This window comes from Aethalodelphis obliquidens, unplaced genomic scaffold (genome assembly GCF_003676395.1).
Source record: "Aethalodelphis obliquidens isolate GAN/ISIS:26980383/991018 unplaced genomic scaffold, ASM367639v1 scaffold3, whole genome shotgun sequence".
NCBI classification, from domain to species: domain Eukaryota; kingdom Metazoa; phylum Chordata; class Mammalia; order Artiodactyla; family Delphinidae; genus Aethalodelphis; species Aethalodelphis obliquidens.
Genome location: NW_020837947.1, coordinates 24828401 through 24851753, shown reverse-complemented (window position 1 = coordinate 24851753; position 23353 = coordinate 24828401). Strand labels below are relative to the sequence as shown.

General features: G+C 44.2%; 1 protein-coding gene across 4 annotated transcripts in view; it reads right to left on the bottom strand.

Annotated features, from left to right (window-relative positions):
* Positions 1-18808, bottom strand: part of NHSL1 (NHS like 1) — a 238658-nt gene extending 219850 nt beyond the window's left edge. The window contains exon 1 of one of the 4 annotated variants that reach the window (XM_027085228.1): positions 18148-18808. In XM_027085228.1, the coding sequence (XP_026941029.1) occupies positions 18148-18430 (283 nt within the window). In that variant the 5' untranslated portion in view covers positions 18431-18808. The remainder of the gene's footprint in view (positions 1-18147) is intronic. The other 3 variants (XM_027085198.1, XM_027085210.1, XM_027085219.1) reach the window with 3 other exon arrangements.
* Positions 18809-23353: the final 4545 nt, after the last annotated feature.

The following is a 23353-nucleotide window of genomic DNA, read 5'->3' as shown; positions in this document are numbered from 1 at the left end:
ACGTTTTTAGCAACAGCAACAACACTGGATGAAACACATAACTCCCTCAAAGTGACTACTATGGAAAGAATACTTTCACTGAAATGTATAGAATAATATTTTTATCAGGTTTTTTTTAGACATCAAATTGCATCTATTTGCAGCCATTAGCGTTCCAGAGCCGTGTTCCATGGGAAAACTGGTGTCAACATCCCTTTAAAGATGGCAATTCCTTAGCCAAGGCAAAGAACTAGAACTGCGACTCCAGACAGAACGCTAAATGCAGGAACAGACAAGCGGAGTCCCATTTCTGAACTTAATTAATAGCACAAGCATAACAAGAAAAACCAAAGAGGAATTTTAAAATGCCTATTCCTGGGCTGTTTCAGACTTCAAAGTCCAATAACAGTTTACAACAGCAACTCTTTAATTGAAAGCTTTTTGTAGGACAGTAAAAGGTATGTTCTACCATATAACAATGTCCTTCTTACTGAAATTAAAGAATATTTCTGTCTACAACTGGTCAATAGGAGGTAAAAGGAAAACAATGAAGCAACTTCTGGCATTGTTAAAAAAAAAAAAGACTGAAATACTGGAAAACTTCAACACTAAGAATTGCTTTCTAGTCTACATCAAAATTTGGATTTTCATGTTTTGTCATCATGTGAGATAATGCAAAAGTCATCTAAGTGAAGCCTGGGTTCTGCTGTAAATAAAAAATTAAGCAGGATAGCATGACCATCACTCAACACAACATAATTTCTCTTGGAAAGAACCAAATGGAAACGCATATACTTGAGACACTATTCTAAAGAACAGGGAAAGAAAAGGAGGATAAAATGTCAATGTTTGGTCAACCACAATGTTTTCAATTCTCTTCTAGAATTTCATTCTCTCACCAAATCCCAAGTAAGTCAAAACGCAAAGCATCTAACAGAAAGAATTTCAGACCCTTTAATTGCCTGTGCAAAGGAATATATCTTTATTTTGTTCATTATCTTCTCTACTTTCATATCCTTTCCATACTCTCATGAACATGAATTTAGAAAGGCGAATATCAAGTGAACAACCAGAAAATATCCGTAATGTTCAAATCCTTCTGTTATACACCACCTGCCAATAGTAGTTGCATCTTAGGGTACAGGACTACGAAAAAAGTTCATCACTTATGGAATTCTATAATTGTAACAGCTAATATTTCACTCTTCCTATGAAGTCAGGAAGACATTCTAATACATGTTACACACTGTGTGAAAACCTTAGAATCACTGGGAAAGAACTCTTACGATGGACACATATGCCAAGTGTTAACCAGCATCGACAGTTTCAACTTTAAACAAGACTCCAAGGAAAATATAACTCCTCTTTAAAACCCAAAGCAGAGAAATGCCAGCTGCATTCAGTGACCAAAGTCCTACTATATAATTTCTGAAATCACCAGAAATTCTTACCCTATTTGTCCATTCTACCTGATGTCAGTTCATAGCATCCCAATGTGAGAAGTTCCTTAGGAATTTTAAGAAAAACAAACAAAAAATCCTCTTTCTTTACTTTGGATTCTAGAGACCATGTAATCTCATTCACCTACATTTCAAATGATAAAACTGTAGCCTAGAGAGGTGATATAACTTGCCTACGTGTCATAGTGTCAAGCATTAGAAGGTAAAATCCTCAAAATTCCAACACTCTTCCAATGTCACCCACAGATACTGTTTCTGGATCTCTGTCTGCACATCCATGAGTTCACGTAAGAGAATCTTAAGCAGCATAAGGCAGCTCCCATTCTTGAGGAATTAGTATTTTTGTTGGACTTTAGAGATAGATAACATGAAAGGCAAGCCATTTTCTAATTTTTATTATTAAGTAGAAAAGAGAGACATTTGGAAAGAAAGGGATTTTTAACTCAGCCCAGAAATACAGGTACCATTTTAGATACATAGAGAGGAAATGGTTCTAGGATAGAATATGACCCACGTCCATAGGTTTTTTCACACGAGCCAATCCCCGCTGCTCATTTCCACGGCCATGAAGCCAGCTCTCATCAAAGGAAGCATGAAATGAATCACCATAAATCCTCTACAGCCACAGGGAAAAGTCAAAGCGAGCAGCTTAACAAACCCTTAGCAGTGACATCCTTGAATGCTAAGGACAATACATTACCCTTAAAGGTGTTGCAAAAACTATGTATCAGCCAATGAAGAATTTTATCACTGCCTCCACCTTACGATTTTCTTTCCCCTTCCTAGTTATTCCTCTGACCACCCACCACTCAACAATAAGATTTAAAAAGTAAAGCATTTAATTATTATCTGTGACCCAGGAAAATTAAAACCCACAGTATACTAACAGGATACTTCAGCTTTGTCTAAATCTGCAATGCCACCTGAAAGATGATGGTTTATTTCTAATATAAAATGGTTACAGCAAAAACATCTGAACAAAAGGGACATTACAGGTAATTCAGAATCCTTTCCAACTCTTCCTGAAGCAGATTCTCACCATGGCTCAACTTAAAGTACTACATATGACTCTCAAAACATGAAATATATTCCTTTTCAAAGACTGTCAAAACTGCACATTTCCTAATTATGCTAAATACTAGATTTTGGCTATTCATACATTTTCAATGAGAAAGCCTGAGAAATAAGCAAAGTGGTTTCCCAAGGGAGAAAACATTTCACTAGAAAAAAAAAATTATTATTATTTGGTCTTGTCCCATCAATATAAACAGACATTTATGTAGCTAAGATTTAAGTGGCTAAAACAATTTCTAAGACTCAGCACTTTTTACCTCTTCTCTTTCTCCCTTCATTTTTATAGCTACAAAGGAAACTGTCAAGATTCATTTCTGGCTACAGAGATGGGGAAGCCCAGTTCCGTATAACACAATCGTTGCACAGTTCTAAAAGCTCTTCGTCGAGTTTTTTTCAAAGTTCAAGTTAAAAAACAGAAGTTCATTTTCACTTTGGAAATCAAACTTGAAAGAAAAATGTGACCTCCCAGAATTTAGTTCCTTCCAAGGAACTCCCTCAAGGACATAAATTGTTAAGACATGGCCACTTGGGGAAAACATTTTCAAGTCTTGTTTGACAGGCGAAGCTACATGGGAGTTGACAGGAGTAGTTTTTTTTAACAAGCTCTAGTCTGTCTTTTCTTTACATGTTCAAGATGATTTAAAAACATGTACTTTACCAAAAGCTTGCTGGATTCTATAAACAATTCAGATCCTTTTCCAGAGAATGCTGAGTGGAAGTGGAAAGGATCTTTAATGCTTTACATATTGTTTATTTAAAAAACACACACACACACAATCTTCGAACAGAAATCAAATGTAAATGCATGCTCATATAAAACTGGTAAGTAAAAGCAAAAAAATAAGGATTATAATAAGTGGGTTTTTAAAACTGATAAAACTGCTGACCCTCATCCATTTAAACTCTCCTAGAAAAAGAGGCACTATAAGCAGCTGCCTATTACAAACACTCAGCTTGAAATGCTCTGCATAGAGTTGCCAATTGCCCCACATGAACCTGCAAGGCTGCTGGTGGCTTCGCCTTCCCAGACCCGGCCTGAACCTCTCGACTGTAATGAGTGCCCACAGCCAAGATCCTGCTAAATAAGCGCAAGACCTAAAACGTGCTCAGTCGCATACACCTATGCACCCTGGAAGCCACCCTACCCTCTGCTTCCAAAGCTTTATAACTCACACATCCTGCTATCACGAAACCATAAAGTCTACCTTCCCTCCCCTCCAAAACGGAATTTGGAGGCCTGATTCAAACCATTCATGCTATAGATGAAGCCAGTGTCACACAGCCTAGGGAAAGGGTTCGGAGGACAGAAGAATGTGATCTTGTATCCTGGTTGCCATTTATAATCCATTTTCCCACAGCAAATTCTCATGTGATGATTAGACCCTGGGGCACTGTAGGTCTGGGTATCTATATTTCAGGTTGAACAGGCTTTCGGGGATTGCCCTGTGTCCTGAGCCTGGTCATGCTTTGGAAACATGGTTTGTAAGAGGAAATGTATTACAAATTCAAAACAACTTACAAATTAACTTTTGTAACTTGATAGGTTTCTAAATTAGAGATTATGTGTGTAATAAAAACAACTCATTGGAACTCAACAAACCAAAACCCCTAACTAACTTCATTTTATCTCATCCCAGTTTGAAAAGACGAAAATGACATCAAAACTCATATCAAAATGTAACCAAAACACTATTTTTAGAGAACATGCTGAATAAATTTAATCCAATATTCTAGACCTTCAGAACTGAATTATCATGATATCCAAAACAATGATCTTAAAGTCCCACAATCAACCCAATTATCAAACCTAATTATCAGCTATCTAGAAAACTAAATCAACCAGAACACAATTAACCAGAACACTCATCAGGAAACTTTACACTATTAGGGTCCAAACAAATAATTAAGTCCAAAGTCTTAACTTTATTTACACTTCAATTTTGAAATACACTCAGAAAAAAGAAGTTAAAAGTTTTTTAAAAATAGTAAGGGCGGGGCTTCCCTGGTGGCACAGTGGTTGAGAGTCCACCTGCCAAGGCAGGGGACACGGGTTCGTGCCCTGGTCTGGGAAGATCCCACATGCCGTGGAGCGGCTAGGCCTATGAGCCATGGCCTCTGAGCCTGCGCGTCCGGAGCCTGTGCTCCACAACAGGAGAGGCCACAACAGTGAGAGGCCCGCGTACTGCCAAAAAAAAAAAAACAAAATAGTAAGGGCCAATCCAAAGTACCTATCAGCTAATATTTCTTGTTTGTATGGGCCAGGCACTGTTCTATGTATCTCATTTTATCCACACAACTACCATTAACACAATACCCATTTTACCAAGGAGAAAACACAGCACAGAGAGGTTAAGTAATGTATTCAAGGTCACACAGCCTGTCTCTTTACTAGGCTCTGCAGCCATTATCAAACTGCTTCAATTATCTTTGACCTCTCCAAATTACAGTGGATTATACTGTACTAACAGCTAATTTATGGACATCTTATGTAAATAAGAAAATAATCAATGGAAAAGCTGAATTATATTGGGTAAAGCAAAATAGGATTCCACCACCAGCAACAGAACACCAAGTACTCAATATGTTTATGCCTGTATATTTTTCTCACATTTATTCAAACATGTAAGTCCCATCCACAAGTAAAATTTCCCATGTCTGCCTCAAGTTTTCCTAGTTACGTTTTTTCGTTAGGAGGCACTCACTAAAATATCGAAATGGGGGTTTTATGTAATCAGTATTTAGAAAGAATAATCCTCTCCCTTCAGATTTTGTTTAGAAACTGTGTCCCTACCCTACGGTTGTGGTGAGTCACCTCCCTGCTCTCTAGATGCTGTTTAAAGTTCCTGGGAACAGGGAAATCAGAGAGGCTGCCCTTAGCCCTGAGGACGATGAGCAAGCCCAGGGGGCAGGTTATTAATCTCCAAAGAGCGAAGGCCAGCTAGCCCGTGTGCATCCGAGGCACAGACTGGCAGGGTTCCGAGACTCTTAAGGCAAGACTCCCATTGTATGTTAATGAAGTGCGCGTTCATAAACCCGAACTGCCCCAGCGGAGGCGCAAGCTTGGTAAAGGGCCCTCTGGGGATTCAGCTTTTGCAGCCCCAGTCACTGCCCCAAGCACAGAGCAGGTCTCTAAGATTCACTCCTCTGGCCCCGGGGCCAGCTGATACTGCAGACAGTGGTTCTCAAACTTCAGCAACAGAATCACCTGGAGGGCTGTTGGCAGCACATTGCTGAGCCCACCCACATGGATTGACTTAGTAGGCCTGGGGCGGAGGCCAAGATTTTTCATTTCGAGCAAGTTCACAGGATATGCCAGATGCTCCTGGCCCAGGAATCACACTCTGAGAACTGCTGATTTTAGTTAATGGTTATGGATCCTAACTTCCATGGCCGCCGCCACCAGCAAGCACCGCGCGGTTAAAGGTATTTTCCATTAACACAGGTGCTAGAGAGTGGAGTATCAACCAGCTAGTCTCCTCCTCCATCACTAACAAGTAAACTAAGCCATTTCCTTGAGGTATAGGCTTGAGAGAGCATGTTACAGTGTCACAGTATTTAAATACAGCAAGCTTGGGGAGAGAAGGGAAAGGCAAGAAGAGAATTTGCCCCCTTAACATAGCGCTAAATAAAAATAAGCCTGGGGCTTCCCTGGTGGCGCAACAGTTGAGAGTCCACCTGCCGATGCAGGGGACGCGAGTTCGTGCCCCGGTCTGGGAAGATCCCACATGCCGCGGAGTGGCTGGGCCCGTGAGCCATGGCAGCTGAGCCTGCGCGTCCGGAGCCTGTGCTCCGCAACGGGAGAGGCCACAACAGTAAGAGGCCCGCGTTCCACAAAAAAAAAAAAAAGCCTGAAATTGAATTTGTTCCTATATCACCTCTCTTCTGACACTGATCATGAATATCTGGCAAAGGAAAAGAGACCAGAAGATGGGACGCATTAACAAAAAGACTTTGTATTTAGAGACGAGAGCACCTTTCATCAGCGCAGCTCAAACAACCAGCCAAACTTTATTAATTCTCTACAGATTCACAAGAGCACTGTCACATGGGCTGCTAATTCACCTCCACGGGTCATGCCACTGGGCTAGTGGCAAAATGATTAAAAATAACCAGAATAAAATAGAAAATACCTATCAATCCCTAGGCATATTCAGAAATTTTTCAACATTAAAATAAACTTAAAAGTTCACAAAAATTAACTAAAATTAAAAAAATGTTTAAACACAGAACTCATCTATACCATATTTTGTCTCTACCACTTACCAGTTCTGTGACCTTGGGCAAATTACCTTACCTCTCTGTGCCCCTCAGTAAAGTGGGGGTGGTAATGTCTCTCTTACACCGTTTTTATGAGGATTAATGAAACTGGCCCACAGTAAGTAGCCTACAAATGTTAGCTACAAATGTCATCCCATCAATGTTAACCTAAATACTTATTATTAAGTGGACTGGGCAATTTACAAGCAATATATTTAGATTATGTGAAATGTACTAATGGCACTCAAAGACATTTCTCCCACCCATTACACACCTTCATCCCCTGCCACCCTTATCATAAGTGAATTTGCCCCATCCCCCTATTTTTCCACAGACTATTCATTTTTCAACTAAACCATCCAACATTTACAATAAAAGGAACAAGGTTAATCTTCATCTTTCCACAAAACAAGAACCAAAGTTGCAGCAAGAGATAGTTGACAGACCTTTGTTTTTAAATCTTGTTGAGCTTAATCTAAACAGACCCCATATGTTGCCAAGACAAGGTGCCTGCCAAGGTGAGAAACCTTGAGACAGATTTCTAATTGCCATTTTGGTGAAGGGAAAAGGGAAATGTTACTTGTGTTTCAAGGGAAAAAGAAATGTAACTTCAGAGGAAAAACAGCAACATAGTATTTATTAGTACAACAGGAAGGCAGCTCAACTAAAGAACCAAAAAAGAAGGAAGGAGACAACTATCTTTTTTTTGTTGTTGTTTGTTTTTGACAACTATCTTTTGACTCAACGATCTGTTTGCTGCAAGGATACAGAGAACCGTTGTATTGGGCAAACAATCTTAGACATAAAATATGAATTTTTCAAGCAGATGGGGATAATGACAAAGACTTAGCAATCCACTGGACTAACGGATAAAACTACAACACATCCTCTCCTAGACACTACTCATGAGTGCAATTGACAAGTTCTCAAATAACTAAACACAGAACAAACCCTAGGAAGCACCAGGAGAACAAAAAAAAATTCTGTCTGCTTGATAACTCTTGTGTGAACACACAGACCCCTGGGAACATCATAAGGACTTCACTTGGGAGCCAAAGCAAAGTAAGAGATTGTCAGAGAGATGCACCCCAATGCTTCTCCCATTTAAAACAGCCTCTGGATGTCAATGACCTGGGGGAAATTGTCACAATATAAGCTAGGTTTTAAAAGATCAGGACAAAAAATTATATAGCTACAGTGATGTTCCCCGTTCTGTTAAAAATGCTATCTATTGCTATACTTATAGATAGATCCATACATATTTATTAACCAGAAAAAAAAGAGGAAATGGACACTCCCTAGGTTGTAATACTTTTTCTTCTTTATATTCTCTGTACTTTACAGGTTTGAAATATTTGATGAATATACATTATAATTTTAAATCAGAACTATTTGATGACATACTTTGCAAGGTGAAAGCTCTTTAATGTACTTTTATTTACACAAAACTACACGGTAGGCTGTGTAATTCAATGATTAAGTTTCTGAGTCTACACTCATGAATAATGTTTAAGTTAGTCATTTCTGTACTAATTCAGTACCAACCTTTGGTCTAAAGCAGGCTGACAACCAGGAAAAAAACCTCAAATGTCTATAGTTGTTTCATTCAAATGTCTATGAGTGTCACTCTGTACTGTACTCTGCACTCAAGGTAGATATAACCAAGACAGTGAAGTTAAAAATACCAAGCAGACCTCCGCAACATATGCATTTATTTAGCTAATGAAGTCACTATCTCAGAGTAAAACATTCCACACTAAAATTCAAATGCAGCCCTATATCAGTAATAGCCCCCTCCCACGTCAGGAAGTAATTCACATGCAGCATGCTGGATATCCAGATAAAAGGCAGAAAATGCCCACTTTTAAATAAACTCAACTTACACTGTGTTCTTACAAACATTTAACAGAAGCCCCTCCTCCCTTTTCCTTTGTTAATACAGGAAAAGATTAATCATCTCTTGGGAAGCTCATATTTTAAATGTATCTAAATCAGAGCACTGGCAATAAAAAACATTTAAGAAGGTGCTTAGATTAACAATCCATTTCAAGGTTAATTAATCTTGTTTTTCCCAAATCAACTGCATTCTCTGACCAAAAAAAAAGAGTTAACTTCGATTTTACAAATAAAAAAGAAACTGGCTTAAAAGACATACAGAAAAATAATGAAAATAATCACTTTGGATCACATATACAAATAAAGAAAGGCAATAGGACAATCCAGAAATTATATATCGATAGATAGCAAACGAAAGGAAAATAACAAATATTAACATTTTTATGTTTGCATGAAGAAATTCTGAAAGAATACAGAGAAGTTAATAAAGTGCTTATTCTAGTGCAGTGGGGGAGGACATGGCAGAAAGGGGACAGAAGCAGGAGTGAGACTTTTCAATGCATAACTTTGTATATATTTTTTTCAACAATGTAACTGTACTGCCCATTCAATAAATGAAATGAAAAGTTATGCTAAGATTATTTGGAATGCATCATGATTTTCCACCAACCTTAGCCCTCATATAATGCAGAAGTAAAGAATCCCAGCTGTAGAGTCAGGCTACCTGGAGCTCCCTGACATGCCACCAGCTAGCTAAGTACAGCTGGAACATCCTGAGAGAGGGAAAGGCGGCTCCCTTGCCTAGATGGTGGTCACAGCAGCCAGACCATCGCGGGGAAATGGCAGAGCGCCTCAACGGTCGTTCTCAGATGCCAACGTAAGCCAGGCATGAGTTGGCTGTGCACAGCATAGCCTCCACTGAACTCGATTTCCTTTGCTATACATGGTGCTCTCTGAGTCCGCGGAACATTTCATCGGATGTCTAATATAGCCACGTAGCAAGCCCCCATTTCATTCTACCATGTGTTTCTGCCGTTTTAATCAGCCAGTTATTGCACAATTCTCCACACAGTACTTTACCAGCTTTTAATCTGAAGGGGTAAAAAGTAGAGGAAAAGAACAAGAGAGGATTTCCCTGCAGAATAACCAGAAACAGTTGTTTGTTCTCCCCAAGCAAGACACTGCTTTCCTCTGGGGGTGTGGGTGGGTAATTTCTTGTGAAACAAATCAGAAGAATAAGTGAAAATAAAAGAATATTAATGGAAGAAAATTCCCACCATCCCACAGGGGGGAAAAAAAAAATCTTATTCCAGAAGGGAGGAAATAATGTTGTCAATAATGGTTAATTCCTTAATATTTACTTACATATTGAATCATTGACACCATACGGTAAAGTACCTGAAGAAGGACCCTGTTCCTCTTGTACCCCTCACAACTCAGCACTAGCAGAATAACCCCAAATACACTTCATGAATGGAGGACTAGCCCACCATCTTCAATGGACCAGATTCCTAACACATAACACAGACTGGTGTTTCCAAAACTCGGTTAATCAGAATCACCTGGGGGTACTTGTCAGCCAGGCATGTTCCTGGCCTCACCCCAGACTTGCTGACTCAGAGTCTCCAGAATCCCGGGGAATTTGTTTTTAAACAGGGCCCAGGTGCATTTCTGATAACTCAGAAAGTGTGGGAAACACGAGGTGAATGGAATAGTGCTAACAACTGCTCTGTGTCCCGAGATGCCCAGGGAAAGCTGAGGTCTGAGCAGCTCCCCTCAAGTTCTGAGTGGGGATGTGAAATCAGGTAGGAGCAGGGTTTAAGGTGCTGACAGCTCCCTGGGCACCTGGGGTAAAGGGGACACTCTTAGAGCTAAGCACCCAGTGGGAGCTGAGCTGGGTCTGCAGTTGCTACAAGGAGCAAGGAGGAAATGGAGGTGAAGAGGGCTCTCAGACATCCTCATAGAGGCCCCGGGAGAAAGGCTCGCTCCTCCAACCCCAGCTCCACGGGCCAGACCCCTGGGAGGCAGAAAGAAACCACCACCCTTCCCAGCTTCCTGTCAGGAACCACATGTACTTTAAGATCCTGGGCAGAACTCTCTGGTTTTCAAATGAGAAGTATCTGTATGTTTATCTCTGACCAAAGCTTCATCTTCTAGGCTTCAGTGAGTGGCCTCAGACGGACTGGGCCACCTGCAGTAGTATATGAACATCCATGTACCCTCATATGCTAACTCAGCCTTCACTGTCATCAAAACAACAGCAAAGGCTAAATACACGTTAGCTGTGTGCCAAGCACTGTGCTAAGTACTTCAGAGGCATGTCTCACATTTCTTGGCTATATGCTAATAGTTTGAGAGGTTTCAAAACCAAAAAAGAAGGAAAAGGGAGAAGATCAAAAGACTTAGAGTTTCCCCCGGCCTGACCCCACTAGACACTTGCCAGGTTTCTGCCATGTCCTCTTAGCATCAGCTTTCCTCATCTGAGTACAAAATACCATGACTTGGGCTTCCCTGGTGGCGCAGTGGTTGAGAGTCCACCTGCCGCTACAGGGGACACGGGTTCGTGCCCCGGTCCAGGAGGATCCCATATTCCGCGGAGCGGCTGGGCCCGTGAGCCATGGCCGCTGAGCCTGCCCGTCCGGAGCCTGTGCTCCGCAATGGGAGAGGCCACAACAGTGAGAGGCCCGCGTAACGCAAAAAAAAAAATAACAAACAAAATACCATGACTTGAGGAAAGACAGTACCACAGAATGGTTAGGACAGGCTCTGGACACAGGTCTGCCTGGGTTCAAATCCCAGCTCTGTTGCTTACTAAGCTGTGAATGTGGACAAACAAATTATGTGCGGCTTAGCTGCATCATCTGTCAAACAGAAATAATGATGGTATCCATTTCCTGGAGCTGGTGTACATAGTAAAGTGTCTGGCCTATAGCAAGTGCTCTGACATTAGCTGTCCTCACTATCAGACAGTACAAAGTTGCCGAAAAGACAGCCCAATACCAGAAACTGGAATTGTGCTGCTGCCTAGATACTGATACCACTAATGTCATTTTTTTGTTGGAGTGATGCTAAATGCTCTCACAGACATGTCATTTAATTCACAAGGAAAGGGACTGAGGCTGGGACCCCCAGGGCCTTTTCTCAGAAGAGCCCTCATTCAAAGCACATGCTCCATCTCTTTTGTTACATTTGTCTGAAGTGCTGCTAAGGCGTGCAGCACAAATGTAACATCCTCTACCACAACCGTAACATCATCCAGCACCATCCTGCTGAGTGTGAACTTCAAATCTTGCAAAATTAATTCATTCCAGGATATAAACCAATTTGAGGAGAAACAGAGTTAAATAAATAAGTTACTAGGTGCTTAGTTAGGTGCAAACCATTTTATTTTATACTTAAAATGTGATTTTTTAAAACATATTAAAATGATAGCCAGAGGAAAACACTGCGTTATTCTTCTCTGTTTCTAAATTTTCTTCCAAAATATTAAGACTCTCAAAGATCTCTCTCCTATTATGTAAGTTTTTTCATTTGCTAGTCCCAATCCTAACACAATACATACAGATGAAATTTTAATACTGGCTCTTTCTCTCATATAGCGGAAAACTAGGTAGTTGCTAAATAAATCATTTCAACCTAAATGTAGATAGCTTTTTTTTTTTTTTGCGGTATGTGGGCCTCTCACTGTGTGGCCTCTCCCGTTGCGGAGCACAGGCTCCGGACGCGCAGGCTCAGCGGCCATGGCTCACAGGCCCAGCCGATCTGCGGCATGTGGGATCCTCCCGGACCGGGGCACAAACCCGTGTCCTCTGCATCGGCAGGCGGACTCTCAACCACTGCGCCACCAGGGAAACCCTAGGTAGCTTTTTAAACCAAGTAATTATAGTTTCATTACCCAGGAGTCGAAAAGTAGATTGATGTTTCGGCTTAAACAATATATGCTCATAATTTTTTTCAAAAATAACTCTCTTTTTAAGAAATCTAACATATGGCAAATGCATTTAAACAGTTCTCTTTCCAAAATGATGTTATCACTTTTCAAAGATGAAGAGGAAGCTATGAATGGGCTGTGGGCAGGATATACGCCAAATTTGAAACAAGTACCTACCTGACGTGTTTGGAAAATGGCTAACCCCTCAAGATGTGAAGCTCCATGCACTCCACGTGGGTAAAATATGAGTTACAGGAGTCCGTATGGTCATAAAGAATTGACTTTAGACACAAACACTTTTTTAGATGCCTAACGATAAGAATCGGAGAGAGATTACTGATCAGAGTTGTATTTACAAGGTCATCTGAGATACTACTATTACCAAATAGTAACCCCTCATTAGCATCCCCAAATGCCAAAACTGGAAAGGCCCATAGAGGTTATTTTAGACAAAGTCTCTATTTTACAGATAAGGAAAGGAGGTCTTGCATAAGTTACTCCAGATCTGCATTAGAAAATGGCAGAGGTGAAGCCAGACTCAAGTCTCCCAATTCTCAACGCAATGAGCTTTCCTGTCTATTTCAGCACTCCTCCAAGTCCTCTAAGAACACAAGGGCACTTGTTAAGCCTACTGGAGACTCCGGCTCAACAAAGCTTTGGAAGGATCTGGGAATCCGTAACTTAAACGAGAGTTCCAGGCAGTTCTTAAGGTCAGGCAAGTATGGGAAACACTGCTTCATCTCCTGCGGCCTCCTAAACCTGAGGTGCAGTCTGGCGGCTCAGCTGTCAGTTTCTAGTAATACATTTAGGGACCATCCAGGGATTAGAGGTTGGTGGAGGCCTCATTTCCACACCAACATCCTCCCCAGCATGTGGTATGTTTCAATGAAAGCAAGTCTTATGCCAATGTCACCAGAAATAACAAACATTCATCAGCAGGCAGGCAGGCACAAAAACAATCACACAACCTGTTCTTAAGAGTGCAGTGAAGTCTGTACTGTTTTCCCAACTCTGACAAGCACCTTGCATGAAAGATTCATTCTGAGAAAAAAGCAAAGATACTCTGACATCAGGACCAGCCAACCCTCTGGTTGGGTCAGGAGAACATTCATTGTGAGGTAGGACAATGCAGTTTGACACTTAAAGCACCACCCGGAAAGTATTAGGCTATAGTGTCTGCCTAATACAGACAATACAAACCCATACCTTGTTTATGCAAAAACAGTGCCCATACGATCTTTCCGCCAGCAAGCGACCTTGAATGCCATTTATCTCAGCTATAAAAATTGTGTACATTCTACCAAGGCCATCACGTATGGGCGCACATGCTGAGAACCACACCAACCCCACGGAAGCACAGTTAACATACACTAAGGTGTGAATGGTGCCCCTACAGTCGTGCAACACAACAAACCTCTCTGAACTTAGAACACTTCTAGAATCTAAGGGGGTGAAAAATCTGCTTTTCTGGAGCTATAAGGGAAAAAAGCCAGCAAATCATCTTTTCTCCCAATTTGTTTCGACAATTACATTTCGTATTCACCCAGGAAGCACTGTTAAGGTGAAGTTTGGGACTAGAAATCAGAAGACTCAATATCTATATATGTATACCTCTTACTAATTCCAGAACTTCCATTTCTTTGTCCATAAAACGGATATACTACAACCTCGCCTTCCTACCTCGCAAGAATTGAAAAACATTCTTTCAGTTATAAAAGTGCTACATAGTATAATGTTATTATTAATTATAAAAAGAAACAAATCACTCAGGGTTTAAAAATAATACAGGGCTGTTAGATTGAGTGTCTACTGATTTCTGTATAGAAAAGTCTGTTTCGAATATTTACAGAGCCAAGATGTAACTACCCAGATTTCTGGCCACTGTCACTATTCTTAATGGGAACTTATTTTGTCAGCAGAATTAACGACATTTGACTTTTATGGAAGTATACTCATAACCTTAAAGAGGCAGAAAGTTTACTTTTTCATCTGTTTTTAAAGTAATTCTCGAGACTTCCCTGGTAGCACAGTGGTTAAGAATCTGCCTGCCAATGCAGGGGACATGGGTTCGATCCCTGGTCCGGGAAGATCCCACATTCCGCAGAGCAACTTAGCCCGTGTGTCACAACTACTGAGCCCGCGGGCCACAACTACTGAAGCCTGCACACCTAGAGAAGCCACCGCAATGAGAAGCCCGCACACTGCAACAAAGAGTAGCCCCCACTCACCACAACTAGAGAAAGCCCATGCGCAGTAACAAAGACCCAACGCAGCCAAAAATAAGTAAACAAAATGTTCCCTTTAAAAAAAATAAATTAATTAAATAAAATAAAGCAATTGTCTTGTTCATGCAGACTTGCAGCAGTCAGTATAACAGTCCCTCCCAAAGCTTTTTTTTTTTTTTTTTTTTGCGGTACGCGGGCCTCCCACTGCTGTGGCGTCTCCCGTTGCGGAGCACAGGCTCCGGACGCGCAGGCTCAGCGGCCATGGCTCACGGGCCCAGCCGCTCCACGGCATGTGGGATCCTCCGTGTCCCCTACATCGGCAGGCGGACTCTCAACCACTGCGCCACCAGGGAAGCCCCCTCCCAAATGTTTTTGTAGTTATTCTTCCTGACACTGAGCACTAAGAAACTAAATATTAGTTCAGTTCAAATATCGATTGAGCTGTCGCATTCCAGGCACTGTTTTAAACTTTGGAAAAACAAAGATGCAGCCATCCTTGACCTCAGGAGCTTGCTATCTAGCAGAGGGGAGCAGAAATGAATAGAGGATTTCAGCCCACACTGGTAAATGTGGGGATGGAGGGACCGAACAGATGCCTATACTGGATGCCATGGGAACCCTCCCTCCAACCTGGTGGTGTTGGGGGAAGCATTAGGGGAGTCTTTAAGGATAAGCAGGAGGGAAAAAATGATGTATGCTATCCCCAATTATAACAAAAAAATTATTTTGGATGATTACCTATGAGATTTTGAGGAATGGCAAACTTGACTAAATACTTCTCAGAATTATTGAGGCAGGGCTGGCCCACAGGACTAAAATGCTGTTTCTGTATTGGAAAGATAAAAGTGTATATGTTTTTTAAACAGCTCCACTCACACCCGTGATTATAGTAGAGACCCATCAGGCAGTGAAATATACACTGCTGCTGCACTCTGGCTTCTGATAAACTGTTCAGTTCTGTTACTTGCTCCTTGGGAGACTCATTACAAGGTTTATCTGACAAGAAGGATGAAATTAAATGGTCATTGTCATCCTTGGGACTGTTTATGGAATGTATCTAAATTGTTCCCCATTCCCACATAACCCTAAAAGGGGCAGGATATATGCAGTGGGACAGGAGGCGAGTCAATCAGGTCTGGGCTCCAGGCCCAGCTGTGCCATTAGCCCACCACCTAACCTGGGGCTAATCACTTCAACTCTCTTGGACTCGGTTTCCTCCCTTGTTAAGAGTTAATGAAAGAGATGTCCTTTACAGGCAGTTTCAAGTCTAAAAGTCTATGCGTCCATTGTAATGTAGCATGTTATTCTCTAGACCTGCCTAAAAGGGGACCAAAATGACTTCAAAATGTAGCTTTTACACAGGAACAAGACATTAAAAAAAAAAAGAATCCTAACAGAGTCTAAATAAGATGAATGCATGGTGTTTCAATGCATCTTAGCATATAAAAAAGTTAAGTGAGTGAAGGTGAAAACCCACAAAAACACCATGTCTTTATAGTTCAGCTTTCTTCTCTATATGTGTACTTCTACTCTCAGACATAATTATATTCAATAAAAGCCTTCCTTCTCCATCATTAAAAAAAAGGATGAGCCAGGTTTTGCAATATGAAATCAAAGCCAAAGATTCAAAGAAACTTGTGAAAAGTTTTGAAGTGAGTTACTTCAGTCACTAATCGGGACAACCTTAGTTAATTCAGGGAATTTGGGGGATTTTGACTATGAACCTTAGCTATTGGTGCATATGCATGAAGAGAAAAGTGATACGTTCAAATGTAAAACAAAACTGGCAAAAGAAGGAGTTCTTGACCTCCAGGGAGTTTTCTCTTGTCTTTCAGTTCCCACAATAGATCAGTTCACCTAGCAGTCAGATCTGCCTCATCACAGCATTCTTCAAGGGTGAAATTCTCCTTCACCTACACACAGACACTCTACACGGGAAAGGCATAGAAGCATCTAGTGATTACTGAGATGACAATGACATTCCACTAAGACAGTATATCCTGATGCATGAGGTCAGTATTCACGTTAAGTAGATATATTCTTGTTATGTCCAACAACTTTATGAGACCACGGACTCCCCCCCCTTTCTAACTTTCTTTTTTGGTGGAGGAGGAATGGGGGGAACTCTCCCTGGTTGAGAACAGCCCACAACTTATAAGGATGTGTTGACAGCAATATCAGAGAGATGAACTGTAAAACCGTCACATAACTTCACAACTTGGAGAAAGATGTATTACAGCAAACAATCTCACCAGTATTAAAGTACTAAAAACTTGAACTGTTCCAGTTGTAAAGTGGTAAAATATAGCTAAGCTTTTCTAGCAAGGATGAAAAAAAAAATGTAAACCAGCTATTCAAGATTGCATATGAAGTGATTCTAAGAGACAGTATTTCATCCAGAGCTGCTGAAATCTAGGCGTGTTTTACACCAACACCTCCCCTCCCACCCTGCAATTCATCAACCATCTCCACTTTACTCTTTACACTGAGGAATATGACCAAGTCCATGTACCAAAAGGGGAGAAACCACATAAACATCACACTGAAAGTTTCTCTACTTTGGGCCAACAGGATTCCAGTTACTTCATTCACTGGAGCTGGTTAAGCTGCTGAAATGAAATAGATGCTTGGAGAGATCACTACCTCAGGACAGAGACTTGATTTTCAGAGTTGCAGGAGGTTAGACAAAGACGAATGGGATGCTGAGTTTCACTACAAGGTCAAGGCTCCCTGAATTATAAAGAGCTGGTGGGTCAGTGAAGGGGCCGGGGGTCGGGAAGAGGCAAAAATTAGCACCAAAAAAGAAAACCCTGAACTAAAAGCGGACTTTTGTTTGTACTTAGGTAAGAGCACCGGTCAGAGAGGTGAATGCAGCCCCAACGCTCGCTGAGATCCTCAGATTTTCACAGACGGATCCTCCTGAAGTCTCAAGGACTAGAAACATCGTTAAGTCCATACCTATGTGGTACCCTGCTTCCGCAACAGACTACCTTTCCCGGACCCTTTTCCCACGACCTCGGCTCCTCCTCTGCCTACAGCGCCCCCGGGGCTCCTCTCAGCCTCCCACACAGACAAACAAGAGGGAAGGAGCGGACAGTGGGACGGGGCCAGCCCAATTCTCACACTCCATCAGGGCGCCCACTCCTTCGAGGCGGCCAGGAACCTTCGGAACCCGAGAATGCCACACGCGCCCGCCACCTGCACGGCCGCCGGGTCTCGGGTCCCGCCGTCCCCACTCGAGAGCCCGACCCTCGCGCTGGGCCGGGGCTCCGGGGCTCCGCGCGGATGCCCGAGAGCCGGCTCGGGGCCGCCAGGGGGCGGGAGGGAGCAGCAGGCTGGGCGCCTCCCCGCCTCGTTCCCCTCCCCCGAGCCGCTTGCCACTCACGGATTTTCACTCGGCGGTGGTCGAGGCGCGCGGTGGCGGCGTGCAGGGCGTCGAGGCGGCGGTACAGCGCTGCGGTACGGCGGCCCAGGGCGGCCGCCTGTCCCTCGAGCTCGCCGAAGATGTCCCCGGCGCAGCGCGACAGGTCGGCGAGTTGCTCCAGCAGGCAGACCAGGGCGTGCGAGCTGACCTGCTCCAGCGAGCGGAAGAGCGGCGCGCCCGCCGCCCCGGCCGCCTCCGGCTGGCGCAGCCGCGCGGGCTCCACGGTCCTCTGGTGGAAGGGCATGGCCGGGCCGGGCGGCGCAGGCGAGCGCGGCACTCAGTCCGGCCCCCGTCGGCGCGGGGCGCCAGTCCGCATCCAACACAAAGAAAAGTCCGGGCGCGGCGGGGCGCCGAGGGGGCAGCCGGGAGGCTCCTACCCGCCGGGGAGCGGCGAGGCGGGCGGGCGGGACGGACCGACGGGCGGGCGGGCGGCGAGGAGGAGGAGCGGCGGCCGCCCGGGGAGCCGCGGGGAAGGACTCCGGAGGGTCCCAGCGGCGGCCGCCTGGCGCCCTTCCAGCCGCCAGGGTTCCCGGGCCGCGCGGCCAAAGGAAGTTCGAGGAGCAGCTCCCGGGCTGGGGGCGCGGCGGGCGAGGCAGCGAGTGGAGACGCGAGTCCCGCTGAAGTTTGCAGGGAGGCAGGAAAGAGCCGGCGGCTCCTTCCCTCCCTCCCGATTGGAGAGGGAGGAGGAAGCGGGGGAAGTGCCGCCGACACCGGGCGAGAGGGAGGGGAGGCGAAAGAAAGGAAAGGGGGAGGAGAAAAGGGCCGGCCCGGGGAACCACCTGCGGCTCCCGCGGCCGCCGCTCCCAGCGCTCGCGGGGAGGTGGTGGCCCCGCGCCTGGACGTACCCTGGCGGGCCGGGCACGGCCGCCCGGTCTGGGGGTTCCCACGTCGCCGCCCCACTTCCCGTCAAAGCCCCTCCGGCGGTTGGGCAGAGCCCTCGCCGACCCCCGGCCCCCGCCCGGGGAGGGGTGGGGCGCCGCAGGGCGGAGGCACGAGGGCGGCGGCGGCGGCGAGCCCAGCTCCGGCTGCTCACCTGCGCTTCTGCCCGCGGGGCCCGGGTCAGCGCGCCCCGCCCGCCGGCGCCCCTCCGGGGCCTCTGTGGGTCTCCCTAGCCTCTCCCAGTCCCCCTCTGGAAGGCGGCCACGGCTTCCGGGCCGCTTCGGTGGATCTAAAAGAGGACCTCGTTAAATCGCCCAGTGGCCAGGGGTTCTGTAGCCGACTAGGAGTGCGCGCGTCCCAACTGGGGGGCGGGGAGGACTCTAAGGACTTCTTTTTGGAGGTGCTTCAAGTGAGTTTTTCTTAGCAAAATGGCTCCTCCTGTGGCTCCCTCCCTCCATCTGGAAGGGTCCTGGAGAAATGTGCTGAATCTGGGTTTCTTGCCCCAAGCATGTGAGAGAGAGAGAGAGGGTGAGTGTGTGTGTTGGGAAAGTGGGGAGCGGGGGTGGGTGGGTGGGGGGACGGGGGAGAGGGCAGACCAGAACCTAGAACCCTGAATTCGGTGCCTGGAAGACGTTTAAGCTAAATGCTATTGAGATCACGGTCATGGGACACCCCACTAACTCAAACCTTCTGGTTAGAAGTATTTGAGGAGACTGAGTCCAATACCCCGAAGCTAAAATCTCACTGGCCTCCTCGCTATGTTTGCTCAGCAAAGGAATCTCGGTTCTTCGGTTTCTGCCCCCCAAGTGACCCGAATTGCTGTGCTGTTGGGTTGCAGTTTGGGAATCAGTCTCCCAGAGCTGTGCTGATTGTACTACAAAGTGGATTCCCTTTCTCTGGGAGACAGAAGAAGTGCAAGACAAACAGGCCTAAGGGAGCACCTTCAGATGAAAGTTAATAGAAATGGGTTCTGGTCTTTCCCTTGTACAGCTGATCATTTTTCACAATACGGGCAAATAACAGTCTCATAGATCACGCACTCTGACAACCTGCGGGTTATTATGAGGCACAAAGGAACTGCTGCTGTCCCTGAAAAAAATGCTTTGAAATTTATGAAGCACCGTATAAACATCAGGTACAGTATAAAAGTGTGTGATTCTCTCAAGAAGTATTTGTTGAGCGCCTGTGTGTGAAGCCTGGCTAGAAAATTAAGATACAGTCAGCAAAGCTGGCTCCATCCCAGCCATCAGGGGGCTCCCGGTGCAGGGAACCAGAATTAACATTTTGAATTCACAAATAATTCACCTATTTATACAATTCAGTGGATTTTAGTATATTCAGTGTTATGCAAACATCACAATTTTAGAACATTTTAATCACCTCCTCCTCTATCCCCCCCTCCACCAAAAACACAGTTCTCTTCAATACTCACTCATCTTTTTGTTTCTATGTATCTGCCTCTTCTGGACATTTCATATAAAGGAAATTACACAATATGTGCCCCTTTGTGTCTATCTTCTTTTGCTTAGCATCCTGTTCTCCCAGTTCATCCATGTTACACCCTATGTAAGTGCTTCAGTTCCTTTTATGGCTGAATAATATTACATTGCATGGATATACCACATTCGTTCATTCATCCGTTGATTGACAGCTGAGTTTCCACTTTTGGGCTATTATAAGTACTGCTGCTATGCACATTCATGTACAAGATTTTGTGTGGATATAGGTTTTCATTTCTGTTGAGTATACACCCAGGAGTAGAACTGATGTGTCACATGCTAATTATGTTTAGCTTTTTGAGGAACTGCCAGACCATTTTCCAAAGCAGCTGCACCATTTCACATTCCCACCAGCAGTGTACAAGGGTTCCAGTTTTTCCACATCTTCACCAATACTTGATATTATCTTTTTAATTCTAGCCATCCTAATGGCTGTGAAGTGGTATCTCATTGTGGGTTTGATTTACATTTCCCTGAAAGCTAATGATTTGGAGCATCTTTTCATGTGCTTATTAGCCATTTGTTTCTCTTCTTTGTAATAAGATAGCATACATTTGTGGAGAAATGTCTGTTCAGAAATTTTGTCCATTTTTCAAAGACTGGATTATTGTCTTTTTGTTATTAAGAAGGAATAGGTCTTTACATAGTCTAGATACATGTCCTTTATCATGAATAACACTAACTGCTTCAGCAGACTGTTGTCGTTCAGCATTCATTAATTTGTGCATTCATCCTTCTCATCCCTTGAGACTGTTATCTTGGTCTGCAAAGAAATATGGTTTAATCACATAAACTAATATAAGGGGAGCAAGGACATTTTTGTTAATTTGTAATCCTGGGGCAATATGAATAGATTTTTTTTTTTCCTGCGGTACGCGGGCCTCTCACTGTCGTGGCCTCTCCCGTTGCGGAGCACAGGCTCCGGACGCGCAGGCTCAGTGGCCAACGGGCCCAGCCGCTCCGCGGCATGTGGGATCCTCCCGGACCGGGGCACGAACCCGTGTCCCCTGCATCAGCAGGCGGACTCTCAACCACTGCGCCACCAGGGAAGCCCTGAATAGAATTTTTTAATAAAATGATTTCAGTACTCCAGAAGCTGAATTTAAGCTCTCTACGTAACCAGAACATTGAATAAACAGGATTTGTGGAGGGTACCCATAAAAGCAACTCAATTTTTGTTGCCTACCGCCCCATTAAAAATCAGTTCTTCCCCTTCCACTTAATGACAACTCAAGCAGTCCCATAACTATTTTGTTTTCTCTCAGGTAATTGAAAGTCCTGCTATTACTTAGAGAGAAGACATGCTCTTATTTCAGTAATTAAAATCTTGCTCCTTCCCCAGCAGGGCTTTCTGTGGGCAGAAGTCAGGCAAAGGGCTTTGTCCTCCATCTCACCCTCCCCGGCCAGCTTGCTAACAATCATGAGGGGAGGGAGGCGTGGGGCAGCAGGAAAGTTTATCCTGGGCTGGTACTCTGACAGAAAGGGCATCCCACCCTCTGGGCCTGATGGACGTTTGAAGCCAAATCTTTCATGAACACTTTTGTGGTCCCTACTGGGAATGTTGGAACATACTTCCTGAGAGGCTGGCAAGGCAGTCTCTCTAACTGCTTATTCTACCTCAGTCTTGATTTTCCTTGAGTCCACTCCACACAGACTCTCGCTGTTGGGTCCTCTCAACTCTCCAGCAAGACCTTTTAGGCAGAATCCCTTTCAAAATGACCCCAAGCTGACCTTCCTACTGTGGACTCCCATATGGTCTCTGAGATTCACACATTTCTAGAAAGCTTATGGTTGAAAGGTAGAACAACTTCCTCCCAGACGTGGCCCTCTACTCTGCCCCATAGGATGCAGTACCTTCCTCAGGTGGGAATCTGGCACCATCCACTGTCAGCTTGGAGCCTACACCACGCTCTCAGAGGTTCTGAGAAAGTCCTCACCTGGCTTGGTGTTAGATGCCAGTGTCCCTACCCTTGCGGAATGAGGCCAAAACTCCCCAGGCAGCTCCATCCAAACAAATGCTCCTCCCAAAGCCCTCCCAACAGTAACCTCTTTTGTAGTCTCTCTCTGAATAGGTATCTCATCAGTCCTCAACCACTTAGTACTTTGAGATTTCCACCTTGTAGTCTCCATCCTAACTCATTTTGGTATCTGATAGCTGTCATCTCCTGGTGCACCAGTCACAACTTCCCCATTAACATCCTGTAAAATAATATATATAACAGAAAAAACTATGCTAATTTATTCCAAGAAGAATTTAATGCCACCTACTAAGTTAAGGAAAGTAGGAAAAGAATCTCATTTGGGAGAGAAGTGGTTTGGTGTGACATGCAGTTAGAAGGATGTCATGGGTAGGTAAAGATCTGAGGGTGGAATTCAGATAAGGTTTGGGAGCCATAGAGGTACTACTTAAAGGTAATACTTAAATACATGAGAACAGATGTCCTAAGAGCTAATAGATGACTAACTGTAAGGATGGATGAGCAGAGAGCTAAGGTCCAAGTCAGGGAAAGGCCCCAGCCAGGGGGCAAGAGGAGAAGAAAGGAGATTGAAAGAAAACAGAGGAGGAAATCTGAGTGGTGGCTTTCACCAATCCCTAGGGTAGCGGAGCTTAAGACTGAAAAACTGGCCAAAACGAGGCAGGTAGAGGTAAGTGGGGAAGGGGTTATTGGCAACCTTCAAAAGAACAATTCCATTATGACAGTGGGGGCAGAAGCCAGATATCAGTGATATGAATAGAGAGGATAGAGAGAGAGAGGATATGTGTGTGTGTGTGTGTGTGTGTGTGTGTG